We start from the raw sequence: 24,124 nt of genomic DNA on the forward strand, positions 1-24,124 counted from the left end.
CCTAGAGGGGGGAGCTGCTGAAGCCTATAGAGCTATGGACCCTCGGTGGAACTGTGAGTATGCGGATATTAAACAGACTATTCTAGAACATTATGCTGTAACGCCAGACACTTACAGGACTCAGTTCCGTGCTTTAGCCTGTGATGGGGAAGTGTCTTTTAAGATATATGCTCATAGACTCAAACAAATATGTAATCGCTGGCTGGAGGCAGAGGAGGCCTTATCTTGGGAGACCTTCCTGCAGGTCATCTTAAAAGAACAATTCTTTGCCCAGTGCCCCGCTGAGATCCGGGAATGGGTGCGTGAGAGAAAACCAGCGACAGTGGAGGAAGCTGCTGCTCTCGCTGATGAGGCTCTCACCATCAAGCCTCAGTGGAGGGTTCTGTTGGAGGATGGAGAGACGCCTAACAGCTCCACAACACCGGATGCCCCCAGTTATTCTGTCCCCATTGTTCCCCGTTCCTCTAAGCCACCACATGTTGATACCCGTGTTAATGTGCCTCCAGTTGCTTCTACTGCACTTTCTGGAATACGCCGGGGAGAGGAAGTAACAGAGCGCAGGTGTTATGTTTGTAGGCATCCCGGGCATTTGCAGGCCTCATGCCCAGCCAGGCCATGGAGGAATCATCCTCAAACCCCTACAGCACCTTCAGGTGGGAGCCGGCCTCCAAGTTCCCCTACCCCTTACCCAAGAGGACGCCTTGGATGTAGGGAGACCCAGCTCAGATGCGATCAATGTGGACAGCCAGGGCATCGGCAAGTCTCCTGCCCAGCTGTTCAAATGAGGACTGATCCTGCACCCAATCGGATTGTTAATTATTTACAGCCCAGTGCCATGGAGGAAGATGTGGCACCGTTATGTGAGGACTGGCCTAGTGACTCAGCCCCCCATGTTGCACCACCAGGAGTTTACGGGGTGCGACCCGCAGTTATGACGACTTCTGCTCATCGAGGTAAGCACTTGCAGGAGGTTGTGCTGGATGGACAGAGACTTGTTGGATTCTGTGACTCGGGTGCTTTCCTCACACTGGCTGATCCCCGAGTGGTTCGGCCTGAGGCAATCCATAGAGGACCTGGGATTGTTATTGAACTGGCTGGTGGACAATGGAGGACTATTCCCACAGCCACTGTGGATCTGAGCTTTGGTTTTGGGGTCAGGCGATGTGTGGTTGGGGTGATGGGTGGTCTGCCTGCAGCTGTTCTCCTGGGCAATGATGTGGGAGAGCTACGATGCCAATTCGTGGCTGCATGAAGCCACATGTAAGTAACGCTCTGCCTGTGTGTACTTAACCAGTGACCTGTAGAGGTCCCTAGTACGTACACAAGTTGGGAGGGGGAGGGATTGTGAAGATGTAATTTACCCTCTCACTGTATATGCTGTACAGATTCCTATTTCAAGCTGGGTTCATTGTCTTATTTGAACTACTTCTGTGTACATTTCTATTGTTGTAGGTAATCACCCCCTAAAATGCAAGGTTATATCCTCTTGAGGCACTTCCATCCCTGGGAGTAGGGGGAGGTGGGCCTAGAGTCCAACTAGTGTAAACTCTGCTTACCTGGGAGATTCAGTCAGAGTGAGCTGAAACTTGAAGGGAGCAGGAGCTCCAGCCTGTGTGGCTGTGGACACGGACGGAGCTAGGCCTGTGTGGCGGCCCTTGGGATTGTGTGGAACTCTTTGGACTACTGTAAGGACGATTGCTTTGTAATCCGGCCCGAGGATTGTCGGGAAGGGCCCCCGAATCTGTTTCACGTGGACTTATCGTGTGCTGTTCCAGTGTTCTTGTGAATAAACCTGTTGGATCGTTCCTCGGCCTGTTGTCTCTCCTTGCTCTGCTGTACACCCCGTCACAGTGTGCGCAGGCAAGTGATTATGGGCGGGACTGTGACTGTTATCAGCAAGTACCCGCCCATAATCTTGTGAGCGCGCAAACCTCTCCAGCGGTCACACTGTGCTCAGTGTAGATGCTAGACTGTATGGGCTGCTTCCAGGGATGACATCCCTTTGTCACGTGATAGTATTTTGAACACGCCCCTATCACGTGACAAAGGGACGTCATCCCTGGAAGCAGCCCATACAGTCTAGCATCTACACTGAGCACAGTGTGAGCGCTGGAGAGGTTTGCGCGCTCACGAGATTATGAGCGGGTACTTGCTGATAACAGTCACAGTCCCGCCCATAATCACTTGCCTGCGCACACGTCACCAGCAGTCACAGTGCTCAGTCCCGTGAGACTGGCACTGGGCATGCGCGGGGATGGCTGGAGCAGTGGGCGGCGTCCAAAAGTATGGAAATCAGCGATGGGGGCGGCATACAGGACCAGGGGGCAGAATAACGGCCATCAGGCTGCCCGCCCCCATGTCACATTTATAGAATCCGAAGCCAAAAAGGTACCTCTTTATAAACTCTTTTTTTTGGTCAGAAAGGGGGCACAATAATAACAGGGACCTTTCTAGAATGTAGCCCAGGAGCTGCAGAGGGGGAATCTGTGAGGTTTTGGGCGAAATTTCTGCTGACAGGTTCCCTTTAAGAGGAAGCTGTTCGATGCAATATGCACCCAGAACCACGAGCTGTTCTGGGTGCATATTTATAATCCCTACCTAACTGTCCCTGTATACACTAGCATTCATAAAGAAATCTTTAGAAAAAGTATTTCTAAAGATCCTTTATGATATGCTAATGAGTGTAGGGACTAGTCGCAAGAGCGTTATATCCACATGGCTAATCCACCCTCTTAGCATGGTAACACGCACTTTGATCTATCCTGAGCAGGGCAGATCAAAGTATTGTAGTGCGCCTGCGCAGGATCGGAGAGTGTGTATGAGTCGCCCACCACAGCGCTGCAGCGGTCGCCTGCGGGGACTTCTCTGTAGGGACCCTTCTGGCCACAGGTATGTCAAGTTCACTTTCATAGGGGTCGTGACGCCACTCTCTGTTTTGCAGTCAGGGTGATAGGGGTCCGCCACTGCTGTTTAACGAGCGTCTGGGGCTGATGGTACTTGCAGTTAGATGGTATGGCCTCCCGAGAGTGAGGCTGGCCCCAGGTGCTCGGGTGTATGTGCGTGGAACCACAGGTCGCAGAATAACTCAGTCGCAGTCCAGAAATGTCTTTCAACGGTTTACTCACTTTTTGCTGGTAGAGTGAGGCAACCCGGGCAATACGGAGATAGACCAGGGAGAACCAGGTACCCTTCAGGCTGATATAGAGGTGACTGTAAGCTCGCCTTCCTAGCACTTCTTGTTTCAGATAACCCCTGACTTGAAGTATATGTGATTCATCCAGGGAAGTCGCATCTGCCTTTTCTCTCCTTTTGGCCAGTTTGCTGGCAGCGTGGACCAAGTAAAGTTGGCTTCTTGCCCTATCTCACTTATGGGCCCCCTCGTTGCTGCTGATGCTGCGGACTCTGTATTGGTTGGTGAGACACCTGGAGTGTCCTCACCTGTAGGTTTTAGCAGACCACTAAATGGATGTCTGGCTCTAGGGACCAGTCCCCGTGCGTGCCTGGTCTACCAGGAGTCCCTGTACTCAGTCACCTCGCCTCTTCCTGAGGTGCCTTTCAGGCTGACTGTGTGGCAACCGAACTCCCTCGCAAACAGCCACTACACCTGCAGGGTCTGACTAGCGTGTCTGCATGCCCGCTCTCTGCTTCAGACTGACATGTGTCGTCCTCCACTGCTCCTCTCTCTTGGACTGCCACTGCATAACTCCTTCCAGCTTGTCCACCCACCACTAGCTGAGATGTGGAGACCACGCCCAGGGGTCCCCTCTAAGGTGTGTGTGAGCCCTGGTTAAAGTGTGTCTGTGTGTTCAGCCCCTATTCAGCTTTTGGGATTACCTGTTTGTACTCACCCAGCATGGGTGCCTAACCAGGTCAGGGGCGTCACATGTATGACGTAGACGCGTCATGCACATAGGCTTCAGAAAGACGAAGATGGCCGAAAGAGGAGGTGCCAGCACCGGAGAACGGAGACGCCCATATTGCCCACCGCACGACCGTTAGGCAAGTATTATAAAGTGTTTTTATGTTCCTACAGCGGCCTGGGCTCTGGGCTCTTATATGCAGCATGTTAGAATGCTCTATACAAGAGCCTGGTGGTGGTGGCCGCAGCTTATAGGCCAAAAGAGTGGTGACAGGTTCCCTTTAACAAGGAACTGTCAGCACAGAACATCCAAGTACAGGCGCTTGGTGCACCCCTGACATGTCCAAAAGGTTTAGTGCAGTTGCCCTTGTTTTCTATTTCCGGCACCCCACCACACCGTATTTTGATTGACAGCTCTGGCTTTATAGAGGCAGAGAAGGGTGGAGAGATGGCAAATAAGTAGGTGGGAAGATATATTGAACTGTTCGGCTACACCAACGGTGCGTCGCCTGCCTGCACTTGGTTTCAACAGTCATTATGTGCTGACAGGGTCTATTTAAATTTACAAATTTATCAAAAGGTAGAACTTCCCTTTATAGTCTAGGTTGATCAGTCATTCCCTGTCTAAAATATGGATGGCATGTGTGCAAGTGTCAGTTTTATAATTGCAGATGAATTAATTCTATCTGCCTTCAACCGTCACCAGGAATGTTCTGAAGCTTAACAAGAACCGTTCATTAGGACCCGTCATGGAGCTTAGAATACGTTAAAGCACTTTAATGCCAATTAAATTCATAAATTGTTGTAGAAATCCGTTTAACCATCTTAGAGAAATCCATTGTTGAAATTTTAGGCTGAGCTGCGAGTGCAGTGGGTTTTGACTACAGCTCTCCTGCCCGCTGTTACCCACTCATCGCCTGTCCCCAGTGTTTTATTGAAATAGGAGTGACCTTGTCCATCAGAGACAGACAAGAGGCAGGAAATAGAGGGGCAGGAGCGCTGCACGTGCAATGTCCAAGCCCACTTCACTTGAGAATCATTAGCACACAACTTTAACAATAGATTTCTCTAAAACCACAAAACAGATTTCTAGAATCAAGTTAAGGACTTACCCAGCATTAAAGCACAGCTACATTCATGCATGCCGCTAGCTTGGGCTACAAAATCCTAATGACAGGTTCTCTTTAAAGGCTATGGACACCTTTGACATGTTAAAATATTTTTTTGTTTTACACTTAGTAAAGTTTCAGTCTGCAATCTTAATTCCTTTGTTCATTATCAAAACCCCTGGTATGCAATTTGCAGATTGGTTTAAATTTTTTATTTTTTTTCTTGTGGGAATGTCTTTCTCAGTAATAAAGGCTGGATGTATTCCGGTAATGTAATTTTCACAAGCTCATGTATCAGCACAGTTCCAGAATAGCACTTAGTTCCTCATAGTCTATCACCTGTTTTCTGTGCCCTCCATAAAACTTTAAATACTTTCCCCTCTCTCTGCAGTGCAGAGCTGTATACAACCCTCCTCTTCCTCCTGCTCGCTCTAACATGAAGAGAAGGGAGTTCTGTATAAAATATACATTTCTGTATGGTTTTAGGAGCAGTATGATTGAGACTATGTAGTTTAAAAATCGGTCACACAACTCTCGGAAGTGCTGACTGGGCAGTCCCTAAAACTGAAGTGAACTTAACGCTCTGAATTAACTGCTTCACAACCTCTGTGCTTTTAAAAAGGGAACCAACCACCAGGATTTTCCTATATAAACTAAAGCCAGTGCTATACTGGCACTATCATGCTGATTCTAAACATACCTTTAGTTGTGATATCGGATGTATACTCTCTGAAATACAGGCAAGTAAAGTTTGTGAAATACACTGTCACTTGATTGATAGGTGCTAGAAAATATCTAATAGGTGGGTCAAGTTTTGCTAGGTATTCCGCTTCCCTGTCCTTCCTCCCTCCTCCCTCCCCCTGTAATAACAGACAGGGGGAGGAAAGACAGACAAGCAAATAGGGGAAAGAATAACTAACAAAACTCGACTCACCTATTAGATATTCTGTAGCACCTATCAATCAAGTAACAGTGAATTTCACAAATTTTACTTGCCTATATTTCAGAGAGTATACATCCGATCTCACAACTGAAGGGGTGTTTATAATCAGCATGATAGTGCCAGTATAGCACTGGATATATTTTATATAGGACAATCCTGGTGATTGGTTCTCTTTAAGTAACAAATGTTACATCTAATCAGGAGTCTGCTACAGATGTAACTTGAGAGAATAAAAGAGGGGAGAAATCTAGCACTAATGGAGAGTCTCGCAAAAGGAATTATTATTGGAATTATTTTAAGAGACTCTCCATCGGTACTGCATTTTTCCTTCCCTTTTTTGTATCAGTACTTCCTTCCGGACATGCCAACCCCGGGCTCATTCTTGCTTCGGCTTTCTTATGGACAACAACACTACAGTGGCATTACGGTAGGCTGAATTTTTCTTTTTTTCATATCCTACTTAAAAGGGAATCTGTCACCAGGTTTTTGCCCCCTAATCTGAGAGCAGCATAATGTAGGGGCAGAGATCCTGATTCCAGTGGTGTGTCACTTACTGGGCTGCTTACTGTAGTTTTGATAAAATCACCGATTAATCAGCAGTAGATTATTACAGGACTACTTGCATGCTGCCAGGTAGTCCAGCATATTCATGAGCTCTGTAGAACTGCTAGATCTGCAGCAGAGAAAACATTGATTTCTCTGTCGTTTCATTGGGGGACACAGGACCATGGGTTATGCTGCTGTCACTAGGAGGCTGACACTAAGTAAACAGAAAAAGTTAGCTCCTCCCCAGCAGTATAACCCCTGAGCCGGAGGCGGGCTCAATCAGTTTTTTGCTTAGTGTCGTAGGAGGCTGATGTGGGCCGACTGGGCCCCCTTCAGCCACTTGATTTTTTGCGTTATTTTGTTTTTCTCATTTTTTCTCGGCGACGCTCGTCGCTCTCATCTGTGGTAATTTTCTTTTTCTGCAGGTATCTTTTCTCTACCTCAGCTCTCGCAGCCCGTGTGGGTACCACTCCCCTGGGTCGCAGAGGCTTGAGTTGTCGGGCCCTCTCCCCCGTCCAATTCCACGGTACCACTCCCCGGTTGGCACGCGGGGCTGAACTTTCCTGGGCACCCCTATTCACCCTGCGGTACCACCCCAAAGGGTCGCAAGGGGCATACAGCAGGGACTGGACCTCCGCAGCGCATCTGGAGTTTTTGGATGGGGCCCGCAACGCTGCTACATTTAGGGGCTTCCACCCCAATGGCGTCCAACTCCCCGCCTTCTTCAGCCTGCTTCCTGGTGCCCGCAGCCATTCCTTCGCTGAGCGGAGCACACAGGAGCATGTGCAGAGTCTCAGCCTGCACACTGGACAGCGCGCCGCGGATCAGGTAGGACCCCTACCTTCTCCCCCCTCGGACGGCTGCAGAAATTTAGGCCCCGGTCTGGGCCTACTCGCCGGACTCCCCCGCTGCGTCCGTGGAGCTCCCTGCCGACTCCGAGGTCGGGCGGCCCCGCATCGCTGCTGCGCCGCCGCCGCTTGCGGCCGGGTCCGCCGGCGCTGCCCCTGTACCTTTTCACAGTTTCAAACGCCGCCGCCACCTGAGGTCGGCTCAGTCGGCGCTGCCTCTGCCCGCAACGGCACCTCGGCTCGGCCACTGTCCTCGGTCCCCCAGGCCGCCTACCGCACGGCGCGCCGAGGATCCTCGCCGCCACCTGCGGTCGGGTCCGCCGGCGCGGCCTCTGCCCGCGACGGTGCCTCTGCTTAGGCCCCGTCCTCGGCGTGCCCAGGCCGCATCCCGCACAGCGCGCCGAGGATCCTCTCCGCCGCCGCCTGCGGCCGAGTCCGCCGGCGCGGCCTCTGCCCGCGACGGTGCCTCGGCTTAGGCCCCGTCCTCGGCGTGCCCAGGCCGCATCCCGCACAGCGCGCCGAGGATCCTCTCCGCCGCCGCCTGCGGTCGGGTCCGCCGGCGCGGCCTCTACCCGCGACGGTGCCTCTGCTTGGGCCCCGTCCTCGGCGTGCCCAGGCCGCATCCCGCGCAGCGCGCCAAGGATCCTCTCCGCCGCCGCCTGCGGCCGGGTCCGCCGGCGCGGCCTCTGTCCGCCCCGGCACCTTCAAAATTTAGCCCCCGGCTTCGGCCCTGTCCTTGGCGTCCCCAGGCCCGCCTCCCGCACGGCGCTATTGGACGCCGGCCTCTCCGTTCCCGCCCTCCGCCGTGCTCCAGGCATCACTTGGGGGGTGGGGGATATTTTTTTTTCCCGCTCACAGCGTCCATTTTAAATAAAGGAAAAAAAAAAAAAAAAAAAAAAAAAAAGAGAATGGGAGTTTATTCCAGACTACTAGTCTGGGTTTACTGAGGCCTCAGCATCACCTTCTTTTTCCGGGGGAGAAAATAAAACACACTTTTCTTTAGTGTATATTTTTTATTTTAGGTCGATTTTTATTAAAAATTTTACATACATGAGTTTTTTACACCTTAACTCTTACAGTACTTTCGGGCACTTGTTTTGCTTCACCTTTTTTATTTCGCGCTCCCAGCTCGAGATTTTAGTTTAGTCCCCTCCGGCGGGTTAATGCCCTGTCTCAGGTCATAGATCCCCTCGCCGCCGTCCCTCGGCTTCGCGCGCATGCGCTGCGTCCCCGGCCAATACTCGGTTATACCTTCCATAGGTCTAGCGCAATCCCCTCGGGGAGGTGAGTCTCGTACCAGGGACCTTTCCTATGCTAGAAGCGGACCCGACAGGTCTCGTCTTTTGTGGCCCCCCTGTTTTCCACCTTATTCCAGAGGTCCAGACTGCCTTTTCTCCGGCAGTCTTCCGACCTCTCGGGTGATGGCCCAGGCTTTCCACCTCTGCTGGACTCCGAGCAGGACCTGGATGTTTTGGCGCATGTCTAAAGGCCTGCTGGAATTGGTGAGTCAGGCCGTAAGGCTACGGACAGCCCCCTTATCTCCATGCACGCAGGTCCCCCTTAAGTCATTTGGAGCGGACCCTGCTCAGACGACATCCAGAGCTCGCTCAGTTACCGCGTGCTCACAGTCAACTGCCATACACGACGTTTACCAGCGGTAAGTCTAGTCATCGTCTTTATTCCCTTCTCCAAAAAGGGGTCTCGGTGAGAATGGGCATGCCACACTGGAGTCGCTGAGTGATCACAGACAACAACCAGACACGGCGTTTACCTGCGGTAAGTCGTGTTATTGTCATTATCATTCCCCCAGAGGGCTCTGGAGAGAGGGGGCATGGCACCTTGCAGACAGGAAGGTGGGGACCCCTGCGGGTTTTCAGTGGACATCCAGTTCGCCGTGTGACTGCGTGAGCACGGATATTCCTCGGACACAATTTTTACCAGCGGTAAGTCCCTTATATTGTCTTACCCCTTCTCGTAGAGGGCTCCGTGATGAAGGGGCACGCTACCCTGTACTTGACCCGCCTGGGTTCCTCCTGGCTTCTCGTCCCTATCGTGACGCTCCGCAGGGACTCCATGGACACTCTACGCAGCGGTCCGCGCTCCACCTATGCCGATCCAGGACTGGTTATCAGCTTCAGTGAGTACCCTCTCTTTACAAAATCTGGTGTCTGCCCGCTACACGGCCTGAGCCTCTAACATCAGGGTACCTACCCGTCGAGAGCTCTGACTCGGGATCAGGAACGCAGATTCGACATTTAGGAAGTCGCTGACTTCCTTTCCGGCTCTCGGGATCGCCCTTTCGGAGATAGGCGAGTCCAGTTTATCCCCTACGCTACGTCAGGGTAGACTGGCTACGTAAGGGAAGGGTACACCCCTTTCCCGGCATCGGCCCTAATGCACCAGGACTCGTTCCCTCACATTAGGTTCGTCAGGGAACCTTTATCCCTACAACAGCCATCTCCGCTTTGCGTGGCTGCGGACCGTCCCAGCTTCTGAGAGTGCTTGCACGGATCACGATCCCTATGCATCCCCAGGCTCTCTCTGCCCAGGAACGACCGGGAGACCCAGAGTCTCCCTTCAAGGACCCTCGCCTTGAGGTTTAGACCATCATCATCACTTTTCGCTACTAGGGTAGCTGAGCTACAGGAAGGAGTCCTCCCAGACCCGGCCCGGTCCATCACTCCTCAGGCACGGTATTCGAGCCGTTCAAGGGTTGCTACTCCTCACGCAGGAGCAGTTTCCCTCCTGGCACAGGGTCCTGCGGCTCTTTGCCTCCCGCTCCCGTTTTTTCCCTTCGGTTTTTTGCTATGCGAGTCCTCGACAGCCTGTGGCGGTGTTAGCGATGGTGCACATACCAGATTTCATCCCGGACTCTCCAACGGAACACACTGAAGAACGGGGACAGGAAGGTTCCGTCTTCGAGGGTGACCGGCCAATTTCCTCCTAGAGGACCACTCTTCGCAACCATCCCTGGGAAGATTCCCTTTCCTCCTCTGGAGCTTATTATCAACCGTCACCAGCCTCCCGTAGTAGGGTATGCTACCCCACCATTCCTCGGCACGGTCCCGAGGGACACCCCTAGAGTGTCGTCTCCCCTTTCAGCATTCCGGACTCAGAGCCATTCGGTTAGCCCGGTTACAATTTCTTCTCTGGGGTGTATTGTCCAGTCAGGTTCCAGTCGGACCAGGCCACAGCAGTGATGTGCATCATCCACCAGGAAGACGCAGGGAGCGTCATGGCAAGAGAAGAGGCCAAGAGGTTCTTGCTCTGGGACGGGCTCTTTCATTCGCTAATCTCGGCAGCACATCCCGAGCGTGGACGTTTGGGCGGCCGATTTCCGCGGTACGATAGGTCTCGCGTAGGTAAAGGGCTCCAACAGGGATATCAACAGCCAGATCTCTGGCGAAGGAAGACCTCCAGTCGTGACTTTTTGGCCTTCCGATCCAACTCTCAAGTCAATGGTGCGTCGAGTACGCCACCTGCTCTGGACTAGAGGACGACGCCCAAGACCGGTCGTGTAGCCTGTTCAGGCTCTCGTGCATCTTCCCGCTGCTTTCCATGATCTCGAGGGTTCTCAAGAGGGACCTAGGCAGGCGATAGCTCGGGAGTGGCCCAGGCGAGCATAGTTTCGCATAACTTACTCATCTCCTCGCAGATGCCCCGTGGCTCCTTCCAGACCGCCAGATTCTTCCGTGTCGGGGCCCCTCTAGTCTACCAGGACTCAGGAGTCCCAGGTTCCATGGCCTCACCAGTGGATCCCGGGTGCTGGCTCGGTCAGGTCTGTGAACAAGATGATGACAGACATTGAGGAGGGCCTGGAATCCAGTTCCCTCGAAGATTTAGTTCCACGTGGAAAGAGCTCCCCCGGTGGTGTGAGGACCGCATCTTCAGAGACTTTTCACTTTCCGTCAATCAGGGCCTTCGCTCAGAGAAATGTCCATCTGGCTCGGCGTTTTTCATCGTTCACTAGAAAAGTGGGACCATAATCCAGTGATGAGTTTGCTCAAGGTACCCCTTTTTTCCCTGCTCCCACCTGTTTTGATAGGTGGGCTCCTCGTGGCCATCTGGTTGTTATAGACGGCATCAGGGCGGGCAGCCCTCTCGTAGTCTTTTCTCCCCCTTTTTCCGCTCCGCCAGCAGGATAAGGGGGGGGCTCCAGCCAGAACCCTTCGTTTCTGTCCGAGACACCTCGGCTTTCCTTCCAGAAGAGGACTTTAGGTTTCGTTTTTGTCGGTTCTAGGCTCCCCTCTCAGCCTGAAAGAGGCATAGTTCGTTCTAGGGCTGGTACGAGCCCTCAGTCTTTCGTGTCGGCAGGACACCATTTTTTTGTCGGTTACACCGACTGTCAGTCCATTCTTCCGCCCTTTCCCAAGAAGCATAGGCCGGCGCAAAGGGCCTGAATATCACATGGATCCTTTCCTCCATATGTGAAGACTATCGCATGAAGGTCGGACTTCCGCCGCGGTCTACCGAGCAAGGGGCACCCTTGCAAGATTGGGCTCCGGACGTCGGTCAACCAGGTCCTCTGGTCCACCACCCAATCTAGTCGGCGTACCTTTGCTAGTTTCTAACAGGTTCTCACTCAAGCTTCGGCAGAGGCCAGTCTTGGTGTAAGGTTTGCGGGTGGCAGTGGCACACCTGTAACAACGTAGGCGCTTGTAGGTCCGGGTCAGCCCGGCAAGGGGAAGCGACTTCCTTCCTATCTCCGGTGATGGTTTTCTTCCCACCCAGGGACTGCTTTTGGACGTCCCATGGTCCTGTGTCCCCCAATGAAACGACAGAGAAAGTAGGATTTTTGTGTACTCACCGTAAAATCTCTTTCTCTTAGTCTTCATTGGGGGACACAGCACCCACCCTGCTTGTGCTTTTCGTTATATATGACATGCCTGTTTCCCCAGTGCCCATATTCCCAGGTCACTGGTCACACGACTGTTCGTCATAGTTTTTTTACCTTGTTTTTATACAGGATTGTTTGGCTCTTCTCCTACTGCTTGTGCACTAAACTGATTGAGCCCGCCTCCGGCTCAGGGGTTATACTGCTGGGGAGGAGCTAACTTTTTCTGTTTACTTAGTGTCAGCCTCCTAGTGACAGCAGCATAACCCATGGTCCTGTGTCCCCCAATGAAGACTAAGAGAAAGAGATTTTACGGTGAGTACACAAAAATCCTACTTTATATCAAAATGACAGCAAACAGCTCAGTAATGACACCGCTGGAATCAGGGTCTCTATCTCTACATTATACTGCTCTCAGATGGGGGAGCAAAAATATGGTGACAGAGTCCCTTTAAATGTAAGAATATAATCTTATATAAATGGACTTTTCTGCCTCTGTCGTAAAAATGAGGAAGACCTAAAAATAAAAAAATCTCTGCATCTGTTTAGCCCAATATTTGATTACTTTCTTAAATAATGAAAAAGAAATTTTGTTTATGGTTTTCAAAATCCATTTCTCTTTGACGCTCACCTTGGTTTCAAGTTGTATTTTGAGGTCCTGGATTTCTTGCTGCTGTTCCTTCACTTGATGCTTCGTCAGCTCAACTTCCATATTCATAGTGGAAGACACAAGTCCTAAAACTGAAATATACAAAGATGTACAAAGGGCGATGAGCAATAATATCAACTCAATTATGTTACCAAGTCACCCCATGGGAGTTACCCATTTTAGAAATTTTAATTGTTATAGTGGGTATATGATATGATTGATACAGGAACAATAAAGTAAAAGCTCATTTATTGATGATAATGTATAGTGCAGCCTCACTAACATCATTGATCTCCCCTGGAGCAGAAAGAGCTAGTTAAAGGGAACCTGTCACCAGATTTGGTGACTATAAGCTGCAGCCACCACCAGTGGGCTCTTATACAGTATGTTAGAATGCTGTGTATATCAGAGACCAGGCCGCTGTGTAGAACGTAAAAATGACTTTATAACACTCATCTAAAACGATCGGTACGGCGCAGACTGATCACATGGGTGTCTCCATTCTCCAGGTTCGGCGCCTTCTCTTTCGGCCATCTTTTTCCTCTTTCTTCTGAAGCCGGGGTGCATGACATGTCCTACGTCATGCACACACACCAGCATTGAGGTTCTGCGCAGGCGCACTTTGATTAGCCCTGAGCAGGGCAGATCAAAGTATTGTAGTGCGCCTGCGCAGGACCTCAATGCCGGCTAGTGTGGATGACGTAGGACGCGTCATGCACCCTGGCATCAGAAGGACAAAGATGGCCAAAAGAGGAGGCACCGGACCTGGAGAACGGAGACACCCATCTGACCAGTCTTCGCCGTACCGATCGTTTAGATGAGTATTATAAAGTCATTTTTACGTTATACACAGCGGCCTGGTCTCTGATATACACAGCATTCTAACATACTGTATAAGAGCCCACTGGTGGTGGCTGCAGCTTATAGTCACCAAATCTGGTGACAGGTTCCCTTTAAAAGGAAAAAGGGAATTAATACAGCAAAGTTTAGGAATCATTGGCCAGTTTTCATATCAAGTTAGAAATAATATCTATGCATTCAGATGAGTATATATGCGGTGACAAGTTCCTGGCGTATACTGGAATATCTTTTTGGCCTCCATGTGGTTGATAATGGTTAGCATACTGTGTATTTAACTGTATAAATAAGATGCAGCAGACTGCGCTTCCCTACAGAGACTCCAGAAGAACAGTGCACTGCGTCTAAGGCCAAAGATTGAGGATCTGTACGGTTATGAGGAAAACATGTGAAAACTCACAGTAAGAAATAGGAGTAGAACAAAATAAACAAAAGGCCACGGGACAAGAAAGACAGGAAAACATTACGCTTTAAGAACCCAAAAACAATTGATCAAAAGGGAATTAATCATTAGATTCATGCTGCAGAATGAATCAGAGCTGGCACATGCCAACGTTTCCAAGAGTTTGAAAAGTCAGCTAGGGGCTATAGGGAGGGATCTGACTAGACCACTGCGACCAGCTTCGCCCCACTCCACTCGATTAACAGGTCTCTCCCATGAGGAGCCGGCTTTTCTCTGAAATGCCGCAGTATTTTAAGGTAATCACACAACCAGGCTCCGAAATTCATTCTGCTCGGAGTTCAGACAACATGAATCTAGTGACAAGTTCCCTTTAAGGGCCCGGACATCTGTGAATTGTCTTCTTGCTTTTAATTTCTTACCTCTTTCAGTCATGATATAGGACAGGAACAAGGATCCCAGCTCTTGTAATGGGTGGAGATTAGTGAAATATTCGGGTTCAGATTATGCTTTACCGAATACAGCGTACTATTCCAATATTGGTCCCAAACTTAATGCAAGTGACTGGGGAGCTGGAGCATTTCTCTACGAAATCTTTAAGAAAAATGCTCTAGTTCCCCATTGACTTGCGTTAGGTTCGCTAATTGGAACCAATATTGGAATAGTACTAGGTATTCGGTAAGCATAATCTGAACCCGAATATTTCACTATTCGTCCACTTCTAGAGGAGATGTGATCACTGCGGCCTCCAACTATCTAACATTTATCACATTCTACAGAAAAGTTTCACTATTCCAGTTCGGAAAACTGTGCATAGTACTTACCACAGGAGCCTGCCGCGGAGGCACTTCTTCTAGGCTTCAAGGATATCCCCTTTTTTCCAGTTGACTCTGTTAGGCAGAATTTTAGTTAATGAACTGCGGACAATAAGTATCACCTGATAATGGAGGTTATAGTTTACAAGTATAAGACTTACTATGGCCGTCCTCAATCTTATCCTTCACCTTATGGTGCAACAGTTTGTGGTCTTTCATCTTGGCCAATAAACGAGAATATCTGCCCTCATTGAGCTGGGATCGGAGCGCCTCCAACTGCATCTGAAGTTCATCATTCCGATCACGCAATTCCTACAGGAGGAAAAAATTGCCATTATGAATATTACAATATACTCACAATGGTCAAATGTGATGTGTAGGGTAAGGGAGTTTGTAATCCATCTCTTAGCTATTCACAAGCTCAGACTTCAGCATGTTCTTCCCATGCTTTACACTGCTGAATACATATAAAACTAAATTTATATTACATAATGAAACTGAAAACAACTACAAATCACGAATGACAAAAGAAGGGAATTTTGTTTACTTACCGTAAATTCCTTTTCTTCTAGCTCCAATTGGGAGACCCAGACAATTGGGTGTATAGCTATTGCCTCTGGAGGCCACACAAAGTATTACACTTAAAAGTGTAAGGCCCCTCCCCTTCTGGCTATACACCCCCAGTGGGATCACTGGCTCACCAGTTTTAGTGCCAAAGCAAGAAGGAGGAAAGCCAATAACTGGTTTAAAGACCAATTTAATCCGAGGAAACATCGGAGAACTGAACCATACCACATGAACAACATGTGTACCCGAAAAAACAGAAAAACCCAGAGAAAACAGGGCGGGTGCTGGGTCTCCCAATTGGAGCTAGAAGAAAAGGAATTTACGGTAAGTAAACAAAATTCCCTTCTTCTTTTTCGCTCCTAATTGGGAGACCCAGACAATTGGGACGTCCAAAAGCAGTCCCTGGGTGGGTAAAAGAATACCTCGTGATAGGGCCGTCAAACAGCCCTTTCCTACAGGTGGGCAATTGCCGCCTGAAGGACTTATCTACCTAGGCTGGCGTCTGCCGAAGCGTAGGTATGCACCTGAAAATGCTTGGTAAAAGTATGCAGACCCAATCAGGTAGGTGCCTGACACACCTGCTGAGCCGTAGCCTGGTGCCGTAATGTCCAGGATGCACCCACGGCTCTGATAGAATGGGCCTTCGGCCTTGAGAGAACCAGAAGCCCAGTAGAACTGTAGGTTTCAAGAATTGGTTCCTCGATCCCCCGAGCAAGGGTGGATGTGGAAGCTTGCGACTGTTTACGCCGACCAGCGACAAGGACAAAGAGTGCATCCGGGTGGCGCAGGAGCGCCATGCGGGAAGTAGAACCTGAGTGCTCTCACCAGAACCAACAGATGCAAATCTTTCTGAAATTGGTGGACTGGACGAGGACACAAGAAGGTGAGGTGATATCCTGATTGATATGAAAGTGGGATACCACCTTAGGGAGAAATTCCGGAACCGGACGCAGAACTACCCTGTCCTGGTGAAGGACCAGGAAGGGAGTTTGTATGAGAGCGTTGCTAGCTCGGACACTGTCCTAAGAGACGAGACCGTTACTAGAAGGCCACTTCCCGTGAAAAGCGGGAAGGGAGACATCTTTCAAAGGCTCGAAAGGCGGCATCTGGAGAGCAATTAGAACCTTGTTCAGATCTCAGGGCTCTAACGGCCGCTTGTACGGAGTGCTGAGAAGACAAACTCCCCGTAGGAACGTGCGTACCTGAGGAAGTCGTCGTTTCTGAAAAATACAGATAGCGCTGAGACTTGTCCCTAAAGGGAACTGAGCGACAACCCATTTTCCTACCTAGATTGCAGGAAGGAAGGAAACATAGACGATGCAACCGGCCAGGGAGAAACACCCTGCGCTGAGCACCGAGATAAAAATATCTTCCACGTCCTGTTCAAATGGAAGAATGGCCCTTGAGACAGCCAGTCTGATTGGTCTGGTAGTGCCCCCGGTTAGCCTACCGTGAGGCACCACAGAACCGAGTACCACAACATCCTCGGCCAATCTGTAGCGACGAGGATGGCGCGGCCGCAGTCGGTCTTGATCTAGCGCAGTACTCTGGGCAACAATGCCAGAGGTGGCACCTAAGGTAGCTGGAACTGCGACCAATGCTGAACTAAGGCGTTTGCCGCCAGAGCTCGATGATTGTGAAACCGTGCCATGAAGCTGGCACATTGTTGTTGTGCCGTGACGCCATTAGATCGACGTCCGGCCTCTGTCAGCGGCGCCAGATCTCCTGAAACCCGTCCGGGTGAGGAGACCATCCTCTTTCGGCCACACCTCAGCGACTTAGGAAGTCAGCTTCCTAGTTTCCACACTTGGGATGTGAATTGTGGATATGGTGGATGCCGTGTCTTCCACCCACATCAGAACCTGCCGGACTTCCTGGAAGGCTTGCCGGTTGCGCGTTCTTCCTTGGTGGTTGATGTATGCCACCGCTGTGGAGCTGTCCGACTGAAGTCGGATATGCTTGCTTTCCAGCCGCTGTTGGAAGGTTTGTAGGGCAAGATACACTGCTCTGTGTTCAAGAACATTGATCTGAAGGGTGGACTCTTGCTGAGTCCACGTACCCTGAGCGCTGTAGTGGAGAGAAACTGCTCCCCACCCTGATAGACTCGCGTCTGTCGTAACTATCGCCCAGGATGGGGATAGGAAGGACCTTCTTTTTGACCAAGAGGTGGGAAGAAGCCACCACCGTAGAGATTCCTTGGCCGCCTGAGAAAGAACGACGACTCTGTTGAGGGACGTCGACTCCTCGTCCCATTGGCGGAGAATGTCCCATTGTAGTGGACGCAGTAAAACTGCGCGAAAGGAACTGCCTCCATTGCTACCATCTTACGTAGGAAGTGCATGAGGCGTCTCAATGTGTGCGACTGGTTCTTAAAGAAGAGCTTGCAGCCCGTAGTGAATGCTGTTTGTCTAGCGGAAGCTTCACTATCGCTGAGAGAGTAAGAAACTCTATGCCTAGATATGTTATCGATAGGGTCGGGGTCGGATCTGACTTTGAAAAGTTGATGATCCACCCAAAACTTTAGAGAGTCTCCAGCGCAACGTTCGGGCAGTGTTGGCATGTTTCCTAAGAGAGTGCCTTGACAAGTAGATCGTCTAAATACGGGATCACAGAGTGACTCTGAGAGTGCAGGACTGTGACTACTGCTGCCCTGACCTTGGCGAAGACCAGTGGGACTGTCGCTAGCCGGAAGGTAGAGCTACGAACAGAAGGTGTTCGTCTCCTATAACGAAGCGTAGAAACGCTAGTGCTCTGGATCAATCGGCACGTGTGGATAAGCATCCTTGATGCCTAATGATGCTAGGAAATATCCTTGGGACCTTGAGGCGGAGTGATTCCATCCGGAACCGCCTGGTGTCCACGAGCTTGCTGAGCATTTTTAGATCCAGAACGGGATGGAACGGCCCGTTGTTATAGGTACCGCAAAGAATTTGGGGTAAAAACCGTGACCTTGTTCCTGAAGAGGAACGGGGGTCATCACTCTTTCTGCCTATAGAGTGCACCCTGTTTGCAGAAGAGCAGCGGCTCGGCCGGGAGGTGGAGAAATTCTGAAGAATCGAGTTGGAGGACGAGAAGTGAGCTCTATCCTGTACCCGTGAGACAGAATGTCTCACACTCAATGGTCATTGACCTATGGCAGCTAAATATCGCCAAGGCGGGAGAGCCTGCTACCGACCGAGGCCGCAAGTCATGAGGAAGCCGCCTTGGAAGCGGGTTTTCAGACTGTCGATTTTTTGGGCGTGACTGAGCCCGCTAAGAATCTGAGCTCCTCTGATCCTTTTGAGTCCACCTTGGACGAGGAAAAAAGGGACCTGCCCGAGCCTCGAAAAGGCCGAAAACCCCGACTGCCTCTTGCTCTGTTGGGGTTTGTTGTGTCCGGGCTGAGGAAAGGATGAATCCTTACCCCTGGACTGTTTAATGGTTACATTCACCAAACAGTCGGTCAGCAGAAAAAGGCAACTGGTAGGCAACCTTTTTTGGAAGCAGAATCTGCCTTCCATTCACTTAACGAGCAGACCAGGCTCTGCTTAAAAACACGGAGTAGCGGAGGCTACCGCCGCACGGTTCGCAGAGTCCAGGACAATCTGAATCGCGTAAGAAGCAAATGCAGACATTTGAGAGGTTAAGGATGCCACCTGCGGCACAGATGTACGTGTAACCGTGTCAATCTGTGTAAGACAAGCTGAAATAGCTTGGAGTGCCCCAAGGGAGAGAATGCCGGAGCCAACAGCAGTTCCATCTCCCACTGCAACTATGGATCTAGCTACAAGCCTGGAGATTGGAGGATGCCGCTTGAGACACTGGGTCCAGTCCCTGACCAAGTCAGGGGACAGGGATAACGTGTATCCTAAGCCGTTTGGAGAAGCGCATATCTGTTCCTGGACTGCCTCTCTGAAGGCAGAGTGGTCCAGAAAAATACGTGAAGCTGACTCCTCCACTGGAGGAGCTGTGAGAAATAACCCACATTCTATAGATGGACGCTATAAGATTATTTACTATGGCGTCACGATCAGGTGTATCCAGATTGAGAGCGGTCTCAGGATCAGAATCCTGAGCCGCTACTTCCGCCTCATTACACAGCGAGTCCTTCTGCTAGGACCCTGATGAAACCGAGGCCGCTCATAGTGAGCCCGCTTAGGCTGTCTGGGACTGACGTCCGTGCAGAGCCGTGACTCTGGGATGCGTGTGACATTCCCGGAGCTGTTAGTTGTTCACACTGAGGGGGGCCATGGATCCATGATTCAACAGTGCCCATATTGTGAGAGACATGTCCGGACTGCTAGGCTTCTAGTATCATAGCCATAGTCTCAGAAAAACTGTCAGTAAATACTGCAGACACCGTCCTCATCCCCTGGCCATTAGTGCATACAATGGGAGTCTATGTAACCTGCCGGCCGTATAGCCGTACATGCTGTACCAGCTGTATAGAAAAACATGTGGTTCTGCACCTTTGTTTTACACAGAGAATATGCTGATAACTCCTCCGCATAATCCAGGAGGGTATATACAACGTGCGACCAAACAGTGCAATGTATATAGTACAAGCATATCTATAAGTGCACTTCTGCACTAGTGGGGTTAGCACCACAGGTGCTGCTTAACGCCTGTTGCAGCGATTGTGTGACTATCAGAATGCCAGGGTCTTCCACACTTGTCTCTGTATCGTACAGAAACTGACACTAATGGCTGCCGGCGTCCTTGTAGAGAAGGAAGCCGTGGGCGTGCCTGAGAAAGTGCGGGAATCCGGATTCACAGTGCACACAGTGAGAGGGGTGGAGTATGCAAAACATACTCCAGCTCTCAGCGCTGCTGTGCTATGCAGCGTCACGCCCCTACCCTGACTGTCAGGGCTGTGGGCGGTAACGAAGGGAGACTAGGCCCAGAAGCCGGGGACTCGAGTTAACAGCGCGGCCGCCGTAAAAGCGCGGCCGCGCTGAAGTCCCCGGCGCACCACAAGTGCCAGCCGCGCCGCAGTCCCAGCGGCCGGCGCGACCGATTCCTAGAAGTGGCCAGCGTCCCGCCCCTCTCCTGACTGGCAGGTCTGGGGGCGGGAACGAACGGAAGCAGGCCGCAAAAGCCGGGGACTCTAGTTATCAGCGCGGCCGCCGTAAAAGCGCAGGCCGCGCTGAAGTCCCCGGCGCACTACAAGTGCCAGCCGCGCCGCAGTCCCAGCGGCCGGCGCGACCAATTCCCATAAGTGAGCCTGCTTCAGCGAAGCTGAATGAGGCCATGGCACAGGCGCCGCAGCGCTGATGTCCCCCGGCGCACTACAACACCCAGCATGCTGCGGTGTGAGCGCCAAATGCACGGGGACACAGAGTACCTTGAGGAAGCAGGGCCATGTCCCTGATGTACTCCGCTCCATCCAGCATCTTCTCCAGGGGCTGTAGATGGAGCACGGTCTCAGTGCCTGGAGACCGGTAAATCCCACTTCACCCAGAGCCCTGTAAAAAGGGATGGGGAAGGAATCAGCATGTGGGCTCCTGCCGCCGTACCCGCAATGGGTACCTCAACCTTACAAACACCTCCGACATACAGTGGGGTGAGAAGGGAGCATGCTGGGGACACTATATGTGTCCTCTTTTCTTCCATCCGACATAGTCAGCAGCTGCTGCTGACTAAAAAGTGGAGCTATGCGTGGATGTGTTGCCTCCTTCGCACAAAGCACAAAACTGGTGAGCCAGTGATCCCACTGGGGGTGTATAGCCAGAAGGGGAGGGGCCTTACACTTTTAAGTGTAATACTTTGTGTGGCCTCCAGAGGCAATAGCTATACACCCAATTGTCTGGGTCTCCCAATTAGGAGCGAAAAAGAAAAAGGATGTTTAGGTAAGTACCAAAAGAGTAATGTCTCACTAAGATGGAAGAACATTGAGATTCATTTCATTTTGAAATGTTCCTCCAAGGATGTCAGCATTTATGTCACTACTGGGGGGCATTCGGGTGGACCCCATACATATTAGATTGTCAGTAGAACCTGTCAATAGACCATAGCCCCCACACATAGATTATTGACAGGTTCAACTGACAGTCTAATATGTATGGGGGCCACCCGACTGACCCCAATAGTGGATGTCGGGTATAGAAGGATCTGCATGTCCGATCATTTTGCTCTCCAGAGATGTCTGGCAGCAGATCTCTTAGAAAACACAGGATTGTTCGCTTGAGAGTGCTCCTGTGTATGAGAGACTTGAGGGAGATAGTCCCTGGCCGAGTGATTAGCCAAATCATTGTTCAGCCAACAATCATCCAAAAGTGTATGGGGGGGGGGCTTAGCGGTCACCGCTGGAAACAGCATGGAGAGCGGATAGTTATCAGGGATCTGTATAAATTTCTACAAACCCCACATTATGATTAATATAGGCTTTTATGGTGACGTTTATTCCATGAGAAACTCCAGACGCCACATTTAAAGTTCTGCAGATTCCAGAGTTCTACAGTTTTTTTCTTGCTTGTTTAGTTATTAATAACCTTTATCAATTAATATTTGTTGTCTTTTTTTCTAACATTTGTGGTCCAAGTAAATATGTTTTTCATGCTCCGGGTTCGTTTAGATCGGTGTTTCTCAAACATTAGTCCTCACAGCCCCCAACAGATCATTTCTTCAGGATTTCCCTAGTATGACCCAGGTGAGGGAATTATAGTCATCAGAAGTTGCTGCAGGTTCTCTTCCCTGTGCTCTACTAAGGAAATCCTGAGAACATGATCTGTTGGGGGCCGTGAGGACTGCAGTTTAGGTGACACTGGTTTACATAGACCTACCGATCAACTATTTACACTGGAAGACCTCAGTAGACAATGTGCACTAAGCAATCTACGAGTATATCTACTCACTCAGTGCACAAAGGCTGTCGTTCTCAGACTATGTACTGCTGAAAACAATTTTTATTTTTTTTATGCTGCACAACAGATTATTTTACCCGATGAACGATTGTTTTGCCCATTTATTGGGTGATCAGCATCGTTCACCATCATCGTGCAGTGCACCAAGCTGCCAATAACCAGGTGAGTGAGCAAAACTCCTGGTCACTGGATCAAATTGTATTTTGTGCAGCATAAAACATCATGGTTCTCGGCAGCACATTGTTTTGTGTAAACACGACTTGCACTTCATTAAACAATGGCAGCCTACATACACCGAGCGCGATCTACTGCACATCGCTCAATGTGCATCCTTTATTTTGGTCTGCCTGTGTAAACTGATAACCGTCGTAAATAATTTACCAATTGGGGACATATCAAGCCGCCGGTCACTCCATGACCCCTAGATATAAATACAACTGATGCACATGCAATTAGTAGATTGCTCAACAAAGTTTCCTTGGCCTGAATCATTCTACAAAGCATGAAAATGGATCACTACAGATCAGGGAAGACATGCATTATTTCATCATTTCACAAAGTGTAGCAGGAATATTTTGCTGTAAATCGGCATGCAGGAACACTAAACATTAGCAATCATCACACAGACGCGAGATGGGTTTACACAAATTTCTGACCAATCTGACCACAGATTTCTGAGCACATTTTAGGAGAGAATACAAGTAATTGTTAGTCAGGCTACTGACAAGATCACTGTATAATAGGAGAGAACATGAATTACTGCTCATACAAATTCCCGTAAGGCTGGGGTCACACGACTGTATTTTCTCTAACCGAGGAAAAACAGCCAGCGTGGGGCCAGCGTATGCATTTATGTTGCAGTGCAATATGCAGCGTTAATGCATGAAGTTACGCAACGTGCGCACATAGCCTTATACTCAGACCACTAGATCTGGAGGAGAAAAATCAGACATTAAATAACTGTCTCATTGAACAACACTGGTGCAATACGATGTTTTGTCGGAAAGCACTAGGACCGAAAACACAGTCTGCACGAGTCCTTAAAGATGAAAGTAATCATCTCCGATTGACTTTCTATGTGACTGATTAAAGTTCATCTGCCTGTGCCTTAGATTGAGGCCAGTCTTAGAGGTCAAAGATTGGTCAGATATCTGTACATGTAAAAAGCACCCTTAGGCTCACCTTTACCCTCTAGGTTACACAACAGAAATGTGACAGTCAGATATTTTTAATAAGAAAAAAAAATATGAAAAATATAAGTTCAAATAATAATGAAATTAGTAAGCATTCATACTATAAGTAGACATTAGCTACTTCTGCTTCTACTGTCACAGGTCTATTTGTGGTGACCATGACCAATATATACACAGGGTGCTATCAATTATAATGTATTTACACTGTGATAACGGGGGTATTTCTAGAACCTGCGCACCTTCTCTAGTGCACACTCGCTACAGTCAGTCAGTACAAACCGATATGAAGGGACAAAATCCATTGAATAGGAACCAGTCAGGTGATCCATGCTGCGAGAATCATGGGCAGAATCCATCAGATCCTGGCTGCACGATTGCATAAAGGGATATATAGTATAATAGATCTATCGATCGCTCTCTGCATAATTACAGCCAGTTTAGAGGAAATATAGTTTGAAGAGGCTCTTCTCTGTGTCATTCTAGGTGATTGACAGGTCTCTTCCCATGTACACCAATAGAAGAGACATGTCAATCAACTGCAGCAGCGCTGGGAAGAGCCGGTCAGGAGAGGCGTCAGACTAGAGACTCATCTCCAACAATAGTCTGCAGCTGGAACCTCAAAGTACGGTATATAGTATCTTTAGAGAATAACAAACTTGGC

The 24,124-nt window shown here is 49.9% G+C and overlaps 1 protein-coding gene across 1 annotated transcript in view; it reads right to left on the minus strand.

Annotated features, from left to right (window-relative positions):
* Nucleotides 1-24,124, minus strand: part of NINL (ninein like) — a 321,722-nt gene that overhangs the window by 121,965 nt on the left and 175,633 nt on the right. The window contains exons 14-16 of the mRNA XM_075339423.1: nt 15,023-15,173; nt 14,871-14,936; nt 12,771-12,880 (exon numbers count right to left, since the gene is read on the minus strand). Coding sequence (XP_075195538.1) covers nt 12,771-12,880; nt 14,871-14,936; nt 15,023-15,173 — 327 coding nt within the window. The remainder of the gene's footprint in view (nt 1-12,770; nt 12,881-14,870; nt 14,937-15,022; nt 15,174-24,124) is intronic.

The sequence above is a fragment of the Anomaloglossus baeobatrachus genome, chromosome 3 (assembly GCF_048569485.1).
Source record: "Anomaloglossus baeobatrachus isolate aAnoBae1 chromosome 3, aAnoBae1.hap1, whole genome shotgun sequence".
Taxonomy (NCBI): domain Eukaryota; kingdom Metazoa; phylum Chordata; class Amphibia; order Anura; family Aromobatidae; genus Anomaloglossus; species Anomaloglossus baeobatrachus.